This window comes from Macaca nemestrina, chromosome 9 (assembly GCF_043159975.1).
Source record: "Macaca nemestrina isolate mMacNem1 chromosome 9, mMacNem.hap1, whole genome shotgun sequence".
Taxonomy (NCBI): domain Eukaryota; kingdom Metazoa; phylum Chordata; class Mammalia; order Primates; family Cercopithecidae; genus Macaca; species Macaca nemestrina.
In genome coordinates this window covers 11,783,428-11,799,412 of record NC_092133.1, presented here as the reverse complement: position 1 = coordinate 11,799,412, position 15,985 = coordinate 11,783,428, and the positions used below count along the sequence as shown (strand labels likewise).

Here is a 15,985-nt window from a genome sequence, read left to right as displayed (position 1 = left end):
AGAAAGCAGTAAAAGAACGGAGGAAGGTCAGACGCAGTGGCTCATGCCTGTAATTCCAGCACTTTGTGAGGCCAAGGCAGGCAGATCACCTGAGTTTGAGACCAGCCTGACTAATATGGAGAAACTCGTCTCTGCTAAAAATACAAAATTAGCCGGACGTGGTGGCACATGCCTATAATCCCAGTTACTAGGGAGGCTGAGGCAGGAGAAGTTACTAGGGAGGCTGAGGCAGGAGAATCGCTTGAACCTGGAAGGCGGACGTAGCGGTGAGCCGAGATCACGCCATTGCACTCCAGCCTGGGCAACAAGAGCAAAACTCCATCTCAAAAAAAAAAAAGGAACAGAGGGAAAAAAAAAAAAACAGACATATCAGGGAAATGGAAATGGAAGTAAAATGGAAGGTATAAATTCAACTAGTTCAATCAAAACATTAAATGTGAACTGACTGAACACTTCAATGAAAAGGGAGACTGTTCTCCCTCTGGACTTTAAAAAACCGAAAACAAAAACCCAGGTCAATTACATGGTGTCTAAAAGAGGCACACTTTAGATTCAAAGACACAAACAGACTGAAGGTAGGAGGAAAAACATGTATCATGCAAACAGGAATCGCAACATGGAGTGGCTCTACTAAGAGCAGACAAAATAGATTTTCACCAGGAAATGTTCCTAGGAATATAGATAATTCACAGAATGCAAGAGTCTAATCACATACATAAGAGACTTGTACCCAGAATACATATAATGAACTCCTACAACTCAGTAACAAAGACAACCCAATTAAAAAATGAGCAAAGGGTTAGAATACGCAATTCTCCAAAGAAGAAATGCAAAAGGCCAAAAAGCACAGGAAGGGAAATGCAAATCAAAACCATAATGAGACACCACGTTACACGGACTATGAGTAACAATCAATTTTAAGAAAAAATAGACACAAGTGGCCGGGCGCGGTGGCTCAAGCCTGTAATCCCAGCACTTTGGGAGGCCGAGACGGGCGGATCACAAGGTCAGGAGATCGCGACCATCCTGGCTAACACGGTGAAACCCCGTCTCTACTAAAAAAATACAAAAAACTAGCCGGGCGAGGTGGCGGACGCCTGTAGTCCCAGCTACTCGGGAGGCTGAGGCAGGAGAATGGCGTGAACCCGGGAGGTGGAGCTTGCAGTGAGCTGAGATCCGGCCACTGCACTCCAGCTTGGGTGACAGAGCGAGACTCCGTCTCAAAAAAAAAAAAAAAAAAAAAGAAAAAATAGACACAAGTGCTGGTGAGCAAATGGAGGGAGAGTGGAGCCTTTATCCACTTCTGGTGGGAACGGTAAATGATTTCGCTCTCTGAAAAACAAGTCTGGCGGTTCCTCAAAAGGAAAACACAGTTACCACATGACCCAGTAATTCCTCGTGTAGGTATACACCCAAGAAAATACACATCCACATAAAAATAGGAACATGAAATGTTCATAACAGAATTTTCTATAAAAGTCAAACAACAGGCCGGGCGCGGTGGCTCAAGCCTGTAATCCCAGCACTTTGGGAGGCCGAGGCGGGCGGATCACGAGGTCAGGAGATCGAGACCATCCTGACTAACACGGTGAAACCCCGTCTCTACTAAAAAATACAAAAAAACTAGCCGGGCGAGGTGGCGGGCGCCTGTAGTCCCAGCTACTCGGGAGGCTGAGGCAGGAGAATGGTGTAAACCTGGGAGGCGGAGCTTGCAGTGAGCAGAGATCCGGCCACTGCACTCCAGCCTGGGCGACAGAGCGAGACTCCGTCTCGAAAAAAAAAAAAAAAAAAAGTCAAACAATAAAAACCACCCAAGGCTGGGCACAGTGGCTTACGTCTGTAATCCTAGCACTTCGGGAGGCTGAGGCGGATCACCTAAGGTCAGGAGTTTGAGACCAGCCTGGCCAACATGGTGAAACCCCATCTCTACTAAAAACACAAAAAAACAAATTAGCTGGGCATGGTGGCGGGCGCCTGTAATCCCAGCTACTTGAGACACGGAGGTTGCAGTGAGCCAAGATCACGCCATCGCACTCCAGCCTGGTTGACAAAAGAGAAACTCCGGCTCAAAAAAAAAAAAAAACAAAAAACAAAATGTCCATCAATGGATGAGTGGAAAACAAAATATAGTATATCAGCCAGGAGCAGTGGCTCACATCTGTAATCCCAGCACCTTAGGATTACAGGATTTGAGACCAGTCTGGCCAATGTGGCGAAATCCCATTGCCACTAAAAATACAAAAATTAGTCAGGCATGGTGGCACATGCTTGTAGTCCCAGCTACTCCGGTGGCTAAGGTATGAGAATCACTTGAACCTGGAAGGCGAAGTTGCAGTAAGCCAATATGGCGCCATGCACTCCTGCCTGGGCGACAGAGCAAGACTGTCTCCCCCACCCAAAAAAAAGAAAAAAACAAATCAAACATGTACAAAGCATTAAATAATATACATTTTGCTGGGTGTAATAATGGTACTGTGTTATATATTTTTTAATGTCTATATTAATAACTTTTAATCTAAGAATAGAGTTCCCTTTTTCTTTATTAATTTATTTAAAGAAACTAGGTAATTGATCTTATACAAGTGCCCAAGTGTCATTTTAACATATTCCTTTACCCCTCATATTTTCTGTGAACTGGTCAGTAGAATCTAGAAGCTTGGATAGATCCAGATTCAATTTCTTTAGCAAGAACATTCCATAGGTGGTGGTTTATACTTCTTACTAGATTACATTAGGAGGCACGTTATCTGCTCCTCCTACATTTTTAGTCAGTTAAGATACACACTTAAGGACTTACATATAAAACAATATGTCTGAGATTTGGTATAAAATAGCACAGCAAAATAACAACAAAAAAGTATGGAGAGATAGATGAAACAAGAATGGCAGCATGTTAAGGCTAGCTGAACACTGATGGTAGGTATGTGGCAGTTTAACTATTTCTAAAATATTATTTTTTTAAACATCGGGCTCCTACCTAAACCTCCCAAAGCCTCATCCCTTGGTCAGGTACAGTGGCTCACACCTGTAACCCCAGCACTTTGGGAGGCCAAGGTCGGTGGATCACCTGAGGTCAGGAGTTCAAGACCAGCCTGGCCAACATGATGAAACCCTGTCTCTACTAAAAATATAAAAATTAGATAGGTGTAGTGGCGCACACCTGTAATCCCAAAGACTCAGGGGTCTGAGGCAGAAGAACTGCTTGAACCCGGGAGGCAGAAGTTTCAGTGAGCTGAGGCTGCAGTGAGCCAAGATCACGCCACTGCACTCCAGCCTGGGAGACAGAGCAAGAATGTCTCAAAAAAAAAAAAAAAAAAAAGCCTCATCCCTTATTACCTCCTAACATGTACTCTATGTTTTGGCCACACTAAACTAAGTATTAATAGTAGTTCCTCAAAATGGCGTATAATTTCACCATCCACACCTCTGCATTTGTTAGTCCTGGTGCCCAGAACACGCTTCTCCCTTTTTGTCCTGGCAAACACCTACTCATCTTTCCAGACGTGGCTCAGATGTCACTTCCCTCAGAAAAACCTCTGTAACTTCCAGTCTCACACTAAGCTGGCTGTCCCTACTAATCCAGTGGCTAATTCTAAAGGCACCGGAATTACATACCTGTCTACCACCCCAATTCAGACTATGAATGCCTTTAGTGCTGCTCTAAGTGTACATAAAGGGACTTCCCAGAAGCCTGAAGCCTACTAGGAGAAGTCCCTAGGGAAGTCTTGAATAAACATACTGGGCCACAGAAACATTTCATCCCAGCTATTCCTACCTGCTAAGCAGAGAGGTACAAAGGCATCATCTCCAAAGCAGTAGGAAGGAGGAAAGTTCAGAAAGGAGTAAGACTCCCCGAGAATACCAAAGGAAGCTTCTTAAGCCTAGCAGAATAGAATCCTTACTATCCGCAAATGCTATCACCTACAGTGGCATGGATCGATAGGGAACCTAGGACACAGCTTCTCAAAACTGAAATGTGCGTATAAATCCTTTGGAAACTTAGTTTAAGATGTAGATTCTGGCCAGACGCAGTGGCTCACGCCTGTAATCCCAGCACTCTGGGAGGCCAAGGCAGCAGATCACAAAGTCAAGAAATCGAGATCAACCTAGTCAATATGGTGAAACTCAATCTCTACTAAAACTATAAAAATTAGCCGGCCGTGGTGGCACGCGCCTGTAGTCCCAGCTACTCGGGAGGCTGAGGCAGGAGAATCGCTTGAACCTGGGTGATGGAGGTTGCAGTGAACAGAGATTGCGCCACTGCACTTGAGCCTAGCAACACAGCAAGCCTCCATCTCAAAACAAAACAAAACAAAACAAAACAAAAAACACCGTAGATGCTGAATGAACAGGACTGCGAGTCTGTGTTCCAGGTGCTGCTGATGCTGCAGGTCTGCAGATGACACTTTAACCAGAAGACTCTGGGGGATCTGGGAAGTGAGCCCTTTCTCAGGGAACATGCAGCATTAACTCCTATCCTATTAACCCTCTCTTTTTAGCTTACACATTGTGTCATTAAAAAAACAAAAGCAGTCAAAAAATCAAAACTCTAAGTCTTCTGTATCTGTCAGCCTCTGTCTTCCAACATATCATGGTTCTACTGTGACAATGATGCCATCTCATTCATTTCAATATCCCAAGCCTGGGAAAGACAGGCCCTCAATAAATGCCTGTTAAATCATATTACATCTAACAGAAGGTCCCCAACTTATAATGGTCGGACTTATGCTTTTTCAACTTTACAATGATGCAAAACCATTCCGTTTTTCACTTTCAGTACAGTATTCAATAAATCACATGAGATATTCAACATTTTATTTAAAAATAGGCTTTGTGTTAGATGATTCTGCTTAACTAAAGGCCATTATAAGTGTTCTGAGCATGTTTAAAGCAGGCGAGGCTAAGCTATGATGTTCAGTAGGTTAGGTGTAGGTATTTCTTTCTAATTCACTTGTTAAGATATTTTTGCTCATTGGTCTGTCTTTCCCATTTGATTATCAATTTCTTGAAGACAGAGACTCCTCCTTTTGTTCTGTGGCACACAGTCTGGCACACAATGGGTATTCAGTAAATGACTGTTAACCTAGGGTGGATGACTGACCATATAAAGCACTACATTCAGGTTCCTAGAGAAGACACTGAGAACACATCCTGCATTTGCAATCCTTTTTTCTAAGGATTTAAAATGCTCACATGTATGACTCATGTGAGTGTTCGTGGAAGTTCAGTACTACACACTGAAAGGGTCATCAGCTCCACCTGACAAGTAAGAAAACAGCATATATTATACTTCTTCCCAGACAACCTTATCAACACAGAAAACAACAGTTAACAAACAATACCTCAGTCTTCCCACATTCATCAGGTAGATCCTGGTGTATGGCCACTTGATACTTGACATACAAAGAAAAGGACTGGCTGAAAGACGACTTGAACTCTGGGTCCTCAAAGGAGGCAGGTACTAACCTCACCTTCAGAGCAAGGAAAATACAAGCAAATGCTATTGAAACATCTCTAACTGATCATATGCTTCTGAAGGTGAGGCTAGAGTAAGATCTCCGCAAATCCACACCAAAGCTCAAACTGGAATTTGTCATGAAAAGAAACCCTAGACTGGGCGGACTGGCGCAGAGACTGAAGTGCTAACTCTGTACTAAAACTTATGAAAATCTCAAAATCATAAGAGCCAACAATTTGTTCTTCTTTTTTTTTTTTCTCTATCCACTTATTGTAGTTTTCTGCATAAACTAGAGTCAATATTGTTGTTAATCGTGGTCATGATCACTACTTTTGCTATCTCTATACTAAGTGTTTTAAGCTTTTTTCCTTTACAGATTTTTCTTGGGTCATTTAACTTACAAAATTATTAGCATATGAGTTCTTCTATTAAAATGTTCTACTATCTGCCTTTTTTAGTCCCACTCAATTGTGCAAGGGTAGCACATTAATAAATAATAATTTAGCTGGGATCAATTCTTTCTACATACGTCTTTCAAATACGAATAAAGAATTAAAATCATTTTAGGCAAAGTATGTATCTACCATAAAAATATAAAGTTTCCTGCATTTTCCTCATAGGTATTTTAATTTAGAGCTCTATTACTATCTTTTAGATAAATGCATCTAAAATAGTGATTTTAAAGAATTTTACATATTACTTTCCACTCTGAAATTATACATGGCTGGTACTTAACATGGCACTAGGTAAAATTTGCACTTTCAGAATGTCCATTAATTCAGTCTTAGGTATTTGCAGATATGCTGCAAATTGAACACAAATAAAATGTAGCACAAATAAACCAAGATTTCATTAAATGATATTAAGTGGAAGGAAAGCTCTGTTTGCACAGGAAAATTACACTTGGCCTGCTGACCTGGCTCTCGGTTGGCGTATCAGGTGAGTTCTTGTGAATAACCATCTGGTAACGTTTATAGACCTGGTAAGACTCCAGAAGTGTGGCTTTGAACTGCGAACTTGGTGGAGATGATCTCACCACCCTCACCTTCAGAAGCAGTTAAAAAAACAAGTTCACTAATTCATTCATTTATTCATTCAGTGGAATATGCATTAACAGTAACTCCCATCCAAGAAACCAAGTTTTAACAATCATTAAGGCAACTAAATATTTTAATATTAAAAACCAACCAGTTAGTAAATAAAGAAAAAAGTTATTTTTGTAACTTACAGACTCATTAAGATAGAGGAGGATGCCCTCTACACTCTAAGCCTCAGCTTTCATGACTGAATTATTAAGCCTGCCTCTATTGTAAACTGGCAGAGTATTTCCAGCACTCGTACACACACAACACACACATAAATAAATAACCTCTAGTTGTGCACAACTACCAGTAACTCTAAGAAAGACTAAAAATATGAATACATTTTTTCGACACTCATTCATCATTGCTAACCCTCAACTTAAAACTCTACTGTTTAAGCTTAAAAGACCTCATAAAGCTTTCCTACTTCATAGCACAGTTAACAACCATGACTCTGAAGTCACATTTCCTTCATTCAAATCTTACAATGTCACCATATTGCTCAAGTAACCTTGTAAAATAAGGATAAGTTTAAAACAGTAATTGCATGCAGTAATGGTTAACATTTACTTTAACATTATTTACTAGCCACTTAAAATGTATTAGCAAAACAGAACAGTAAAACAGTCAAATGCAATGCAACGAAAACAACTGGAAACTTGACATGTGTGCCGTGAGGGGTAATTCTGTGAAGAAACAGCGACACCCAGTGGTAAAAGATCTCTATACATCCTGAGTATCATTACATTCAAAAAGTAAAACTAACCACTGGAGAACTGTTGTTAAGCCTGCTTGGCCCCCTGAATACATTACTATTTATGATCAAAAGATAAAAGACACCTTGTAAAATATTTTAAGTAGTGTATTCAACTCTGTTTACAATTTTGGAAGGAAAAAAAATCTGTATCCAAATCAGAGTAGCCAAGGAGTTATAAAAGCTAAAATCTGGCGGGGCAAGGTAGCTCACACCTGTAATCCCAGCACTTTGGGAGGCAGAGGTGGGCAGATCACCTGAAGTCAGGAGATCGTGACCAGCCTGGCAGACATGATGAAACCCTGTCTCTACTAAAAATACCAAAAATTAGCCGGGCGTAGTGGTGGGTACCTGTAATCCCAGCTACTCAGAAGGCTGAGACAGGAGAACTGCTTGAATCCGGGAGGCGGAGGTTGCAGTGAGCCGAGATCGCGCCATTGCACTCCAGCCTAGGCAACAAGAGTGAAACTCTGTCTCAAAAAAAAAGGCTAAATCCTACGTCTGATAATACATATATTGAATTAAGGCTTAGAATGCATGAAAGTTAATTTTTATTATCAGGACTTTAGTGGTATTTTTAGACGACAGTAAGCCATAAAATTCAAAGGCTGACCAGTTACTAATCACATATGAGAATAAGATAAAAATCGTTATGGCTAATGTTTTTGAGACAAACGTTTGCTCTGTCTCCCAGGCTGGAGTACAGTGGCGTGATCTCAGTTCACTACAACCTCCAGCCGCTGGGTTCAAGCAATTCTCGTGTCTCAGCCTCCCTAGGAGCTGGGATTACAGGTGCACACCACCACGCCCAGCTAATTTTTCTATTTCAGAAGAGACAGGGTTTCACTGTGTTGGCCAAGCTGATCTCAAACACCAGACCTCAAGCGATCCACCCACCTCGGCCTACCAAAGTGCTAGAATTACAGGTGTGAGCCACCACATCCAGTCCTGGTTTTTGAATTTTATATATGAGAAACTAATACTGAGAAATCTTGATCTGATCGAGAAATGTAAAAAAATTTGGAAAAAAAAGGAGGAATCTGGCTCTAAAAGGATTCATATTATGCCCAAATTGCTTTGGGTACTAATGAGAGAGGATTTCAGCAGTACATTTGAGCCCTATTTAGATAATTCCTAACTGCTAGCTTATGTATATGACACCATTTGCTGTCTTTACCAAGATCAGATTATAATGGAGAAAATAGTGATTTGCCTTGTGTAATCCATTTTCTTTCACTATCTAAACCAAAACTGCTAAAAACACAATTTTAAAGAGTATTTCTTTCATTTTAACTACTAAATTTCAATCAAGGTAGCATGCTAAAATTGACAGTTTTCACAAATTTAGCGGCCAACTATCTGAAGTATTCTCAAAAAGTCTTTTTTAAAAAAGGGAGTTTCTCTCAAATAACAGTTAACTTAGTAAATTCAAATGTTACTTCTTCCCAATTCTCTTTAATTTCTTTTAAATTCTCATTCTTTACCTAGCAAAACATCAACTGGTTAGAACTTCAAACAAAAATAAATGATATGCCCAAATAAAAAAAAATCATAATAAAACAAACAACAAAAGTCCTTCAAAGTACCTCTAACTTGTGTGATGCATTCTCTGGTAAAGATTCAAAAATTAAATCTTCGAGTGATTTGGGCTGGTTGGATTTAGCCTTTGGTGGAAACAAAGATGGTGGGTGACCTTGAGCCTGGAAACCCTCAAGTTCTCCAGCTGGGTTCTGCTGCATGAGTTTTAACCTTTTCCTTTCTTTCCGGATTTCTTTTGCTTTTCGACATGGAGGCTTACTCAAATCAGCCCCTTTGCCTAAAAAGAATTTTAAAATATTAGACCAATCACATTTGGTTCTAGAAAAGTATTTTCACATGTCTCAAAGATTCTACAGAGTAAGTCCAAAGAGTTCCAATGGTTAGGCTAGCTTTGGAGTAGATGTTTCAGAGGATCCCGATACAGAGCTATAAGTGGATCTAAAATTCTACCTTAGAAGTGAGAGTTGCTAGAAAAAATAAATAGCACAGAAACTTTCCAAGGCAGCTCTTACCGCTGAAAATCTTTTTTATCTTTTTTTTGAGACAGAGTCTTGCTCTGTCACTCAGGCTGGAGTGCAATGGCGTGATCTCGGCTCACTGCAACCTCCGCCTCCCTGGTTCAAGCGATTCTCCTGCCTCAACCTCCCGAGTAGCTGGGACTACAGGTGTGTGCCATTGTGCCTGGCTAATTTTTGTATTTTTAGAAGAGATGGGGTTTCACCATGTTGGCCAGACTGGTCTCGAGCTCCTGACCTTGTGATCCACCCGCCTTGGCCTCCCTAAGTGCTGGGATTATAGGCATGAGCCGCCACGCCCAGCCTGAAAATCTTTAAAAAAAAAAAAAAAAAAAAAATCATTCATCCAATCAAATCAAAGTACCTTCTGCATTAAAAGGACACTGATATCTCTGCCCAACATTTCTGAGGGACATTTCTCTGAAAGCACTGGTAACATAAATACTTAGGAACCAGGTGTAAAGGAATACTGATCCCAGCACAAACTCTGACAGGTTTTTATAAATTAAAAGAATCCTCACATACCTGTAATTCTAGCACTTTGGGAGGCTAAGGCAGGCAGATCACCTGAGGTTGGAAGTTCGAGACCAGCCTGGTCACCGTGGTGAAACCCCATTTCTACTAAAAATACAAAAATTAGCCAGGTGTGGTAGCACACACCTGTAATCCCAGCTACTCAGGAGGCTGAGACATTAGAATTGCTTGAACCAGGGAGGCAGAGGTTGTGCTGAGCTGAAATGGCACCACTGCACTCCAGCCTGGGTGACAGAGTGAGACTCTGTCTCAAAAAACAAAGAAGGAATCCTTGCTTAGCTAAAGGTATCTGTGTCTTTATCCAAACACTGCAGGTATTTGGGTCTCATTAGTTCAGTTGTAGTCAATTAGAGTTTTGTTCTAATTAAAAGACCAAATATCAAACTGACAACCCTTTAAAATAAAAAACTTTTTACTATTATAAACTAAATAAAAATACTTAGAAACAAACCTGGAAAGACGACACCATGGTGACAGTCATTTTACTTTGTTTCAGAAACAGACAGAGAATGTCCCTTTTTTGTAGTGTTAGCTTTTCTCCAAATTTTGTTGTTGTTTTTTTTTTTTGAGACGGAGTCTCACTCTGTCACCGGGCTGGTGTGCAGTGGCACGATTGCAGCTCACTGCAACCTCCACCTACCGGGTTCAAGCAATTCTCCCGCCTCAGCCTCCTGAGTAGCTGGGACTACATGTGCGCGCCACCATGCCTGGTTAATTTTTTGTATTTTTAGTAGAGACGGAATTTCACCATGCTGGTCAGGCTGGTCTCGAACTCCTGACCTCGTGATCTGCCTGCCTTGGCCTCCCAAAGTGCTGGGATTACAAGCGTGAGCTACTGCGCCTGGCTGAATTTTCCAACAACGAACATTACGCTAGTAATTTTTTAGAAGATATTAAAGAAATAAGCTGTTTAAGATCCCAAAACAGCCAGGCGTGGTGGCTCATACCTGTAATCCCAGCACTTTGGAAGGCCGAGGCAGGCATATCACAAGGTCAGGAGATCGAGATCATCCTGGCTAACACAGTGAAATCCCGTCTCTACTAAACATAAAAAAAAAATTAGCCAGGCATGGTGGCGCACGCCTGTAGTCCCAGCCACTTGGGAGGCTGAGGCAGGAGAATTGCTTGAACCTAACAGGCGGAGGTTGCAGTGAGCTCAGATTGCGCCACAGCACTCCAGCCTAGGTGACAGAGCGAGACTCCGTCTCAAAACAAAAAGAAAAAAAAAAACCCAAAACAGGGTATTCACGAACCATATGAAAGTCAACAAAAAGGTTTATAAAACCAACAAATTCAGTTTTTAGAGAGAAGAAAATCAAAACCTAGAGTAGTTAAAGGATTTGCCTGAGACCATAAGCTCACCAAATGAAAACCAATCTGATGAGAAAGTAGTGAGTTCACAAACAGTTCAGACTATATCACAACTTCATTAACGTTTTCTAACTAAAAATAAAGTTTACTTTTTTAAAAAACGACTTTGAATAAGCCTAAGTTATGTAAGTCTGAACCAGGAAACAAAAGAACATTTCTGTAACTATTACTCTACTGCCTAACAGAATTACTTTTCTTGGACCACAACCTGTGTCTTTTCTCAAATTTGCTCTGAGCACACACACTCCGACACAAGCTGCCTGAGGTCATGGACCAGGCTCTGTCACTTCGCTACATGACCTTGAGCAAGTTTCCCTGTCTGTACAAGAAAGACAAAAACCAATCCTACCTACAGCATTCCTGTGAGGATTAAATGAGTTAATACCTGTGCAGCTCATAAAAAATCAACTACCATTCATTTAGGGCTAACTATTATTAGCTAGTATTTGTATTACCAACATCTAGAATAATGTTTCACCTATATAAAATTCCATAGATAGTAATTTTCAAAACCTTCCATTTCCTATACTGAAAATTATATTCCCGGCCGGGCGCGGTGGCTCAAGCCTGTAATCCCAGCACTTTGGGAGGCTGAGACGGGCAGATCACGAGGTCAGGAGATCGAGACCATCCTGGCTAACACGGTGAAACCCCGTCTCTACTAAAACATACAAAAAACTAGCCGGGCGCGGTGGCGGGCGCCTGTAGTCCCAACTACTCGGGAGGCTGAGGCAGGAGAATGGCGTGAACCCGGGAGGTGGAGCTTGCAGTGAGCTGAGATCCGGCCATTGTACTCCAGCCTGGGCAGCAGAGCGAGACTCCGTCTCAAAAAAAAAAAAAAAGAAAATTATATTCCCTACAGAAGTTATAAAATTATAAGCAAATTTAAAACTAATATGATCTAAGAAACACACATTTTCAGTATTTTTATGAAGGACTACCTGTATCATCTTTACACTAAGTCACTGGACTAGGTAAGCCTTCTCATGATTGTTTTGCTCTACATTTATATACTATGTTACTGCAATGCAAAGTAGGATTTCAGGCAGGGCTCAGTGGCTCACGCCTGTAATCCCAGCATTTGGAAGGCCGAGACGGGCGGATGACCTGAGGTCAGGGGTTTGAGACCAATCTGGCCAACATGGTGAAACCCTGTCTCTACTAAAAATACAAAAAATTAGCCGAGAGGGTTGGTGTGCACCTGTAGTCCCAGCTACTTGGGAACCTGAGGCAGGAGAATTGCTCAAACCCAGGAGGTGAAGGCTGCAGTGAACCGAGATCACACCACTGCACTCCAGCCTAGGCAACAGAGCAAGACTCTGTCTCCAAAAAAAAAAGTAGGATTTCAGCATATTAGGGGATACAGATCCCCCAGGTCACTAAATTCCTTCAACAGAATGGAAATAGATCATCAGTGTAAAATCGGTACACTATACCAACCCTGCACCCACAGAGGTTCAAAGCAACTCAAAAATTCCAGATTAGTCCCAGTTGATTTGAATAGAGTTTAGGAGACCTACATAATTTCTAATTAAGTCCAAGGGAACAGACTTGTAATATTTTTTAAATTAAAATGGAAATGCAAGCTAGCCACAATGGCTCATGTCTGTAAATTCCAGCACTTTGGAAGGCCAAGGTGAGAGGACTCCTTAAGCACAGGAGTTCCAGACCAGCCTGGGCAACATAGCAAGACATCTCTACAAATCAACTTTTTTAGGCCAGGTGTGGTGGCTCACGCCTGTAATCCCAACACTTTGGGAGGCTGATGCAGGCAGATCACTTGAGTCCAGGAGTTCAACACCAGCCTGAACATGGCAAAACTTCATTTCTAATAAAAGTACAAAAAATTAGCCAGGTGTAGCGTCGTGCACTGGTAGTCCCAAGTATTCCAGTGGCTGAGGTGAGAAAATTGCTTGAGCCCAGGAGGTCAAGGCTACAGTGAATCCTGATCGTGTCACCACACTCCAGCCTGGGAGACAGAAAAAGACCCTGCCTCAACAACAGCAAAAAATTAAAAAGGAAATGCAAGTTTGCTTTTGCAGGTTCCAAAAAAAAAAACAATCCAGGGTGTTGTGTTTGTTTATTTGTTTGTTCGAGATGGAGCCTCACTCTGTCGCCCAGGCTGGAGTGCAGTGTTGAGATCTCAGCTCACTACAACCTCTGCCCCACTGGTTTCAAGCAATTCTGCCTCGGCCTCCTGAGGAGCTGGGATTGAAGACATGCACCTCCACCCCCAGCTAATTTTTGTATTTTTAGTGGAGATGGGGTTTCACCATGCTGGCCAGGCTGGTCTCAAACTCCTGACCTCAGGTGATCCGCCTGTCTCGGCCTCCCAAAGTGCTGGGATTATAGGTGTGAGCCACTGAGCCTGGCTAAAATCCAAGGATTTTAAAATAGTCTCAGATTTTTAGTGAAAGATATCTTAAGGGGGGAAAAAAAAAACCCTGCAAAAACAGTTTTTGATGTTTCACTAACCATACTGCTAGAAGTAAGGTTGTTATTCAAAAACTGTGTAATATGGGAAAAAGCAAAAGGTTAATGTGAGATATTCTAATCTAATTCTACCATCCTCAGCGTTCTCGAGAACTAGGTTTCTCAGTGTAGAAGAAATTACAAACATCAAAAAAAAAAAAAAAAAGAAAGAAAAAGATAAAAATGTATGGCCAGGCACGGTGGCTCATGCCTAAAATCCCAGCACTTTGGGAACCTGAGGCAGGTGGATTACTTGAGGCCAGGAATTCGAGACCAGCCTGACCAACATGGCAAAACTCCATCTCTACTAAAAGTACCTAAAAGTACAAAAATTAGCCAGGTGCGGTGGTACACACCTGTACTCCCAGCTATTCAGGAGGCTGAGGTAGGAGAATCACTCAAAACCGGGAGGCAGAGGTTGCAGTGAGCCGAGATCACGCCATTGCACTCCAGCCTGGGCAACAGAGTGAGACTCTGTGTCAAAAAAATAAAAATAAAGAAAAAGATTAAAATGCAGCCAGGCACAGCGGCTCACATCTGTAATCCCAGCACTTTGGGAGGCCAAGGCAGGTGGATCACGAGGTCAGGAGGTCGAGATTATCCTGGCTAACACAGTGAAACCCCGTCTCTACTAAAAATACAAAAAATTAGCTGGGCGTGGTGGCAGGCACCACTGTAGTCCCAGCTACTTGGGAGGCTGAGGCAGGAGAATGGCATGAACCCAGGAGGTGGAGCTTGTGGTGAGCGAAGATGGCGCTACTGCACTCCAGCCTGGGCAATAGAGCAAGACTCCGTCTCATAAAAGATTAGAATGCTATAGTCCTGAATTTGAATTGGAAGTATCAGTATGAACTCATAACCTCATAGGTCTGTTCACCAACAAAACCTAGAAAACAATGACCAAGCCAGCAGCAATAATGTGCACTCCTAATCTAGTGTGTGATCTCCAAATACCATTTCCCACTAAAAGGAACCACAACCTCTCGAAATGCCTGTACAAGATGACCCAGGAGCATAATATCATGCCAAATAGCAAGGAAGCTGTCAAAGACTACCAGGATTATGTCGAAAGGACTCAAAAGTCAACTTAAAGAAGCTCTCAGAGGAGCAACAGATTGCAACAGCAGTATGTTCAGATCCATGAGTTCCCAATGGTACCAAAAAGAAAACTAACTGGTCACTGTTAGACGTTATTTTGAAAAATGGTAAATAAAAAGAAGGAATCAAGAATGTATCCTGCCAGCCGGGTGCAGTGGCTCACTCTTGTAATCCCAGTACTTTGCAAGGCCAAGGCAGGTGGATCACCTGAGGTCAGGAGTTCAAGACCAGCCTGGCCAACATGGCTAAACCCCGTCTCTACTAAAAATACAAAAGATTAGCTGGGTGTGGTGACACGCACCTATAATCCTAGCTACTCCGGAGGCTGAGGCAGGAGAATCGCTTGAACCCGGGAGGCGGAGGTTGCAGTGAGCCAAAACCGCACCACTGCATTCCAGCCTAGGCAACAGAGTGAGACTCTTTCAAAAAAACTATGTATCCTGCCTTTGCTATGGGTTTTTACGAGAAACAAACAGATGAGGGGAAGACTCTCTTTACGGAAGCAGTCCAGCCAGCCTGGAAATGAAGAAATGAATGAATTTAAGCATGGACCATCCATGACTATTAGCACTACCGAAAAGAGAAGCACTCAGACATTACACATCTCCTGAAAGACCACTCTGACACCCATGAAGTAATCTCACCCATCCTCAAATAACTCAAACTCAAATCTGATTAAGACTTGCCCCCCTGCCCCGCCGCAAAAAAATAAAAGAAAATTTAGCACAGAATCCGATCAAGGCTCTATATCTAACCATCAATTTAGAAGCAGGCAGAGGAACATGTTAAACCGCAAACGTAACCTGTCAGATACAGAAAGTGGAACAAACAACCCAAGACAAACAACCCAGCTGAGGAATGATGGAAGCGGAACCTCTAAAACAAAAGAGATCTTTACTGTAGTTTTTTTTGAGACAGGGTCTCATTCTCATCACCCAGACTGGAGTGCAGAGGCGTAATCTCAGCTCACTGCAGCCTCGACTTTCCAAGCTCAGGTGATCCTCCCACCTCAGCCTCCCAAGTAGCTGGGACTACAGGCATGCGCCGTACGTAACACCTGGCTAATATTTTGTATTTCTAGCACAGACAGGTTTCACCATATTGTCCAGGCTGGTCTCGAACTCCTGGGCTCAAGCAATCTACCTGCGTCGGTCTCCCACAG

The 15,985-nt window shown here is 42.2% G+C and overlaps 1 protein-coding gene across 10 annotated transcripts in view; it reads right to left on the bottom strand.

Moving 5' to 3' along the window:
* LOC105469721 (arginyltransferase 1) overlaps window positions 1-15,985 on the bottom strand; it is a 187,798-nt gene that overhangs the window by 152,351 nt on the left and 19,462 nt on the right. For 7 of the 10 annotated variants that reach the window (XM_011721223.3, XM_011721242.3, XM_011721196.3 and 4 more), the window contains 2 exons: window positions 8,881-9,110; window positions 5,343-5,471 (listed from right to left, as the gene is read on the bottom strand). In XM_011721223.3, the coding sequence (XP_011719525.2) occupies window positions 5,343-5,471; window positions 8,881-9,110 (359 nt within the window). Of the gene's footprint in view, window positions 1-5,342; window positions 5,472-6,374; window positions 6,504-8,880; window positions 9,111-15,985 lie in introns of all 10 variants that reach the window. The other 3 variants (XM_011721207.3, XM_011721187.3, XM_024789216.2) reach the window with 2 other exon arrangements.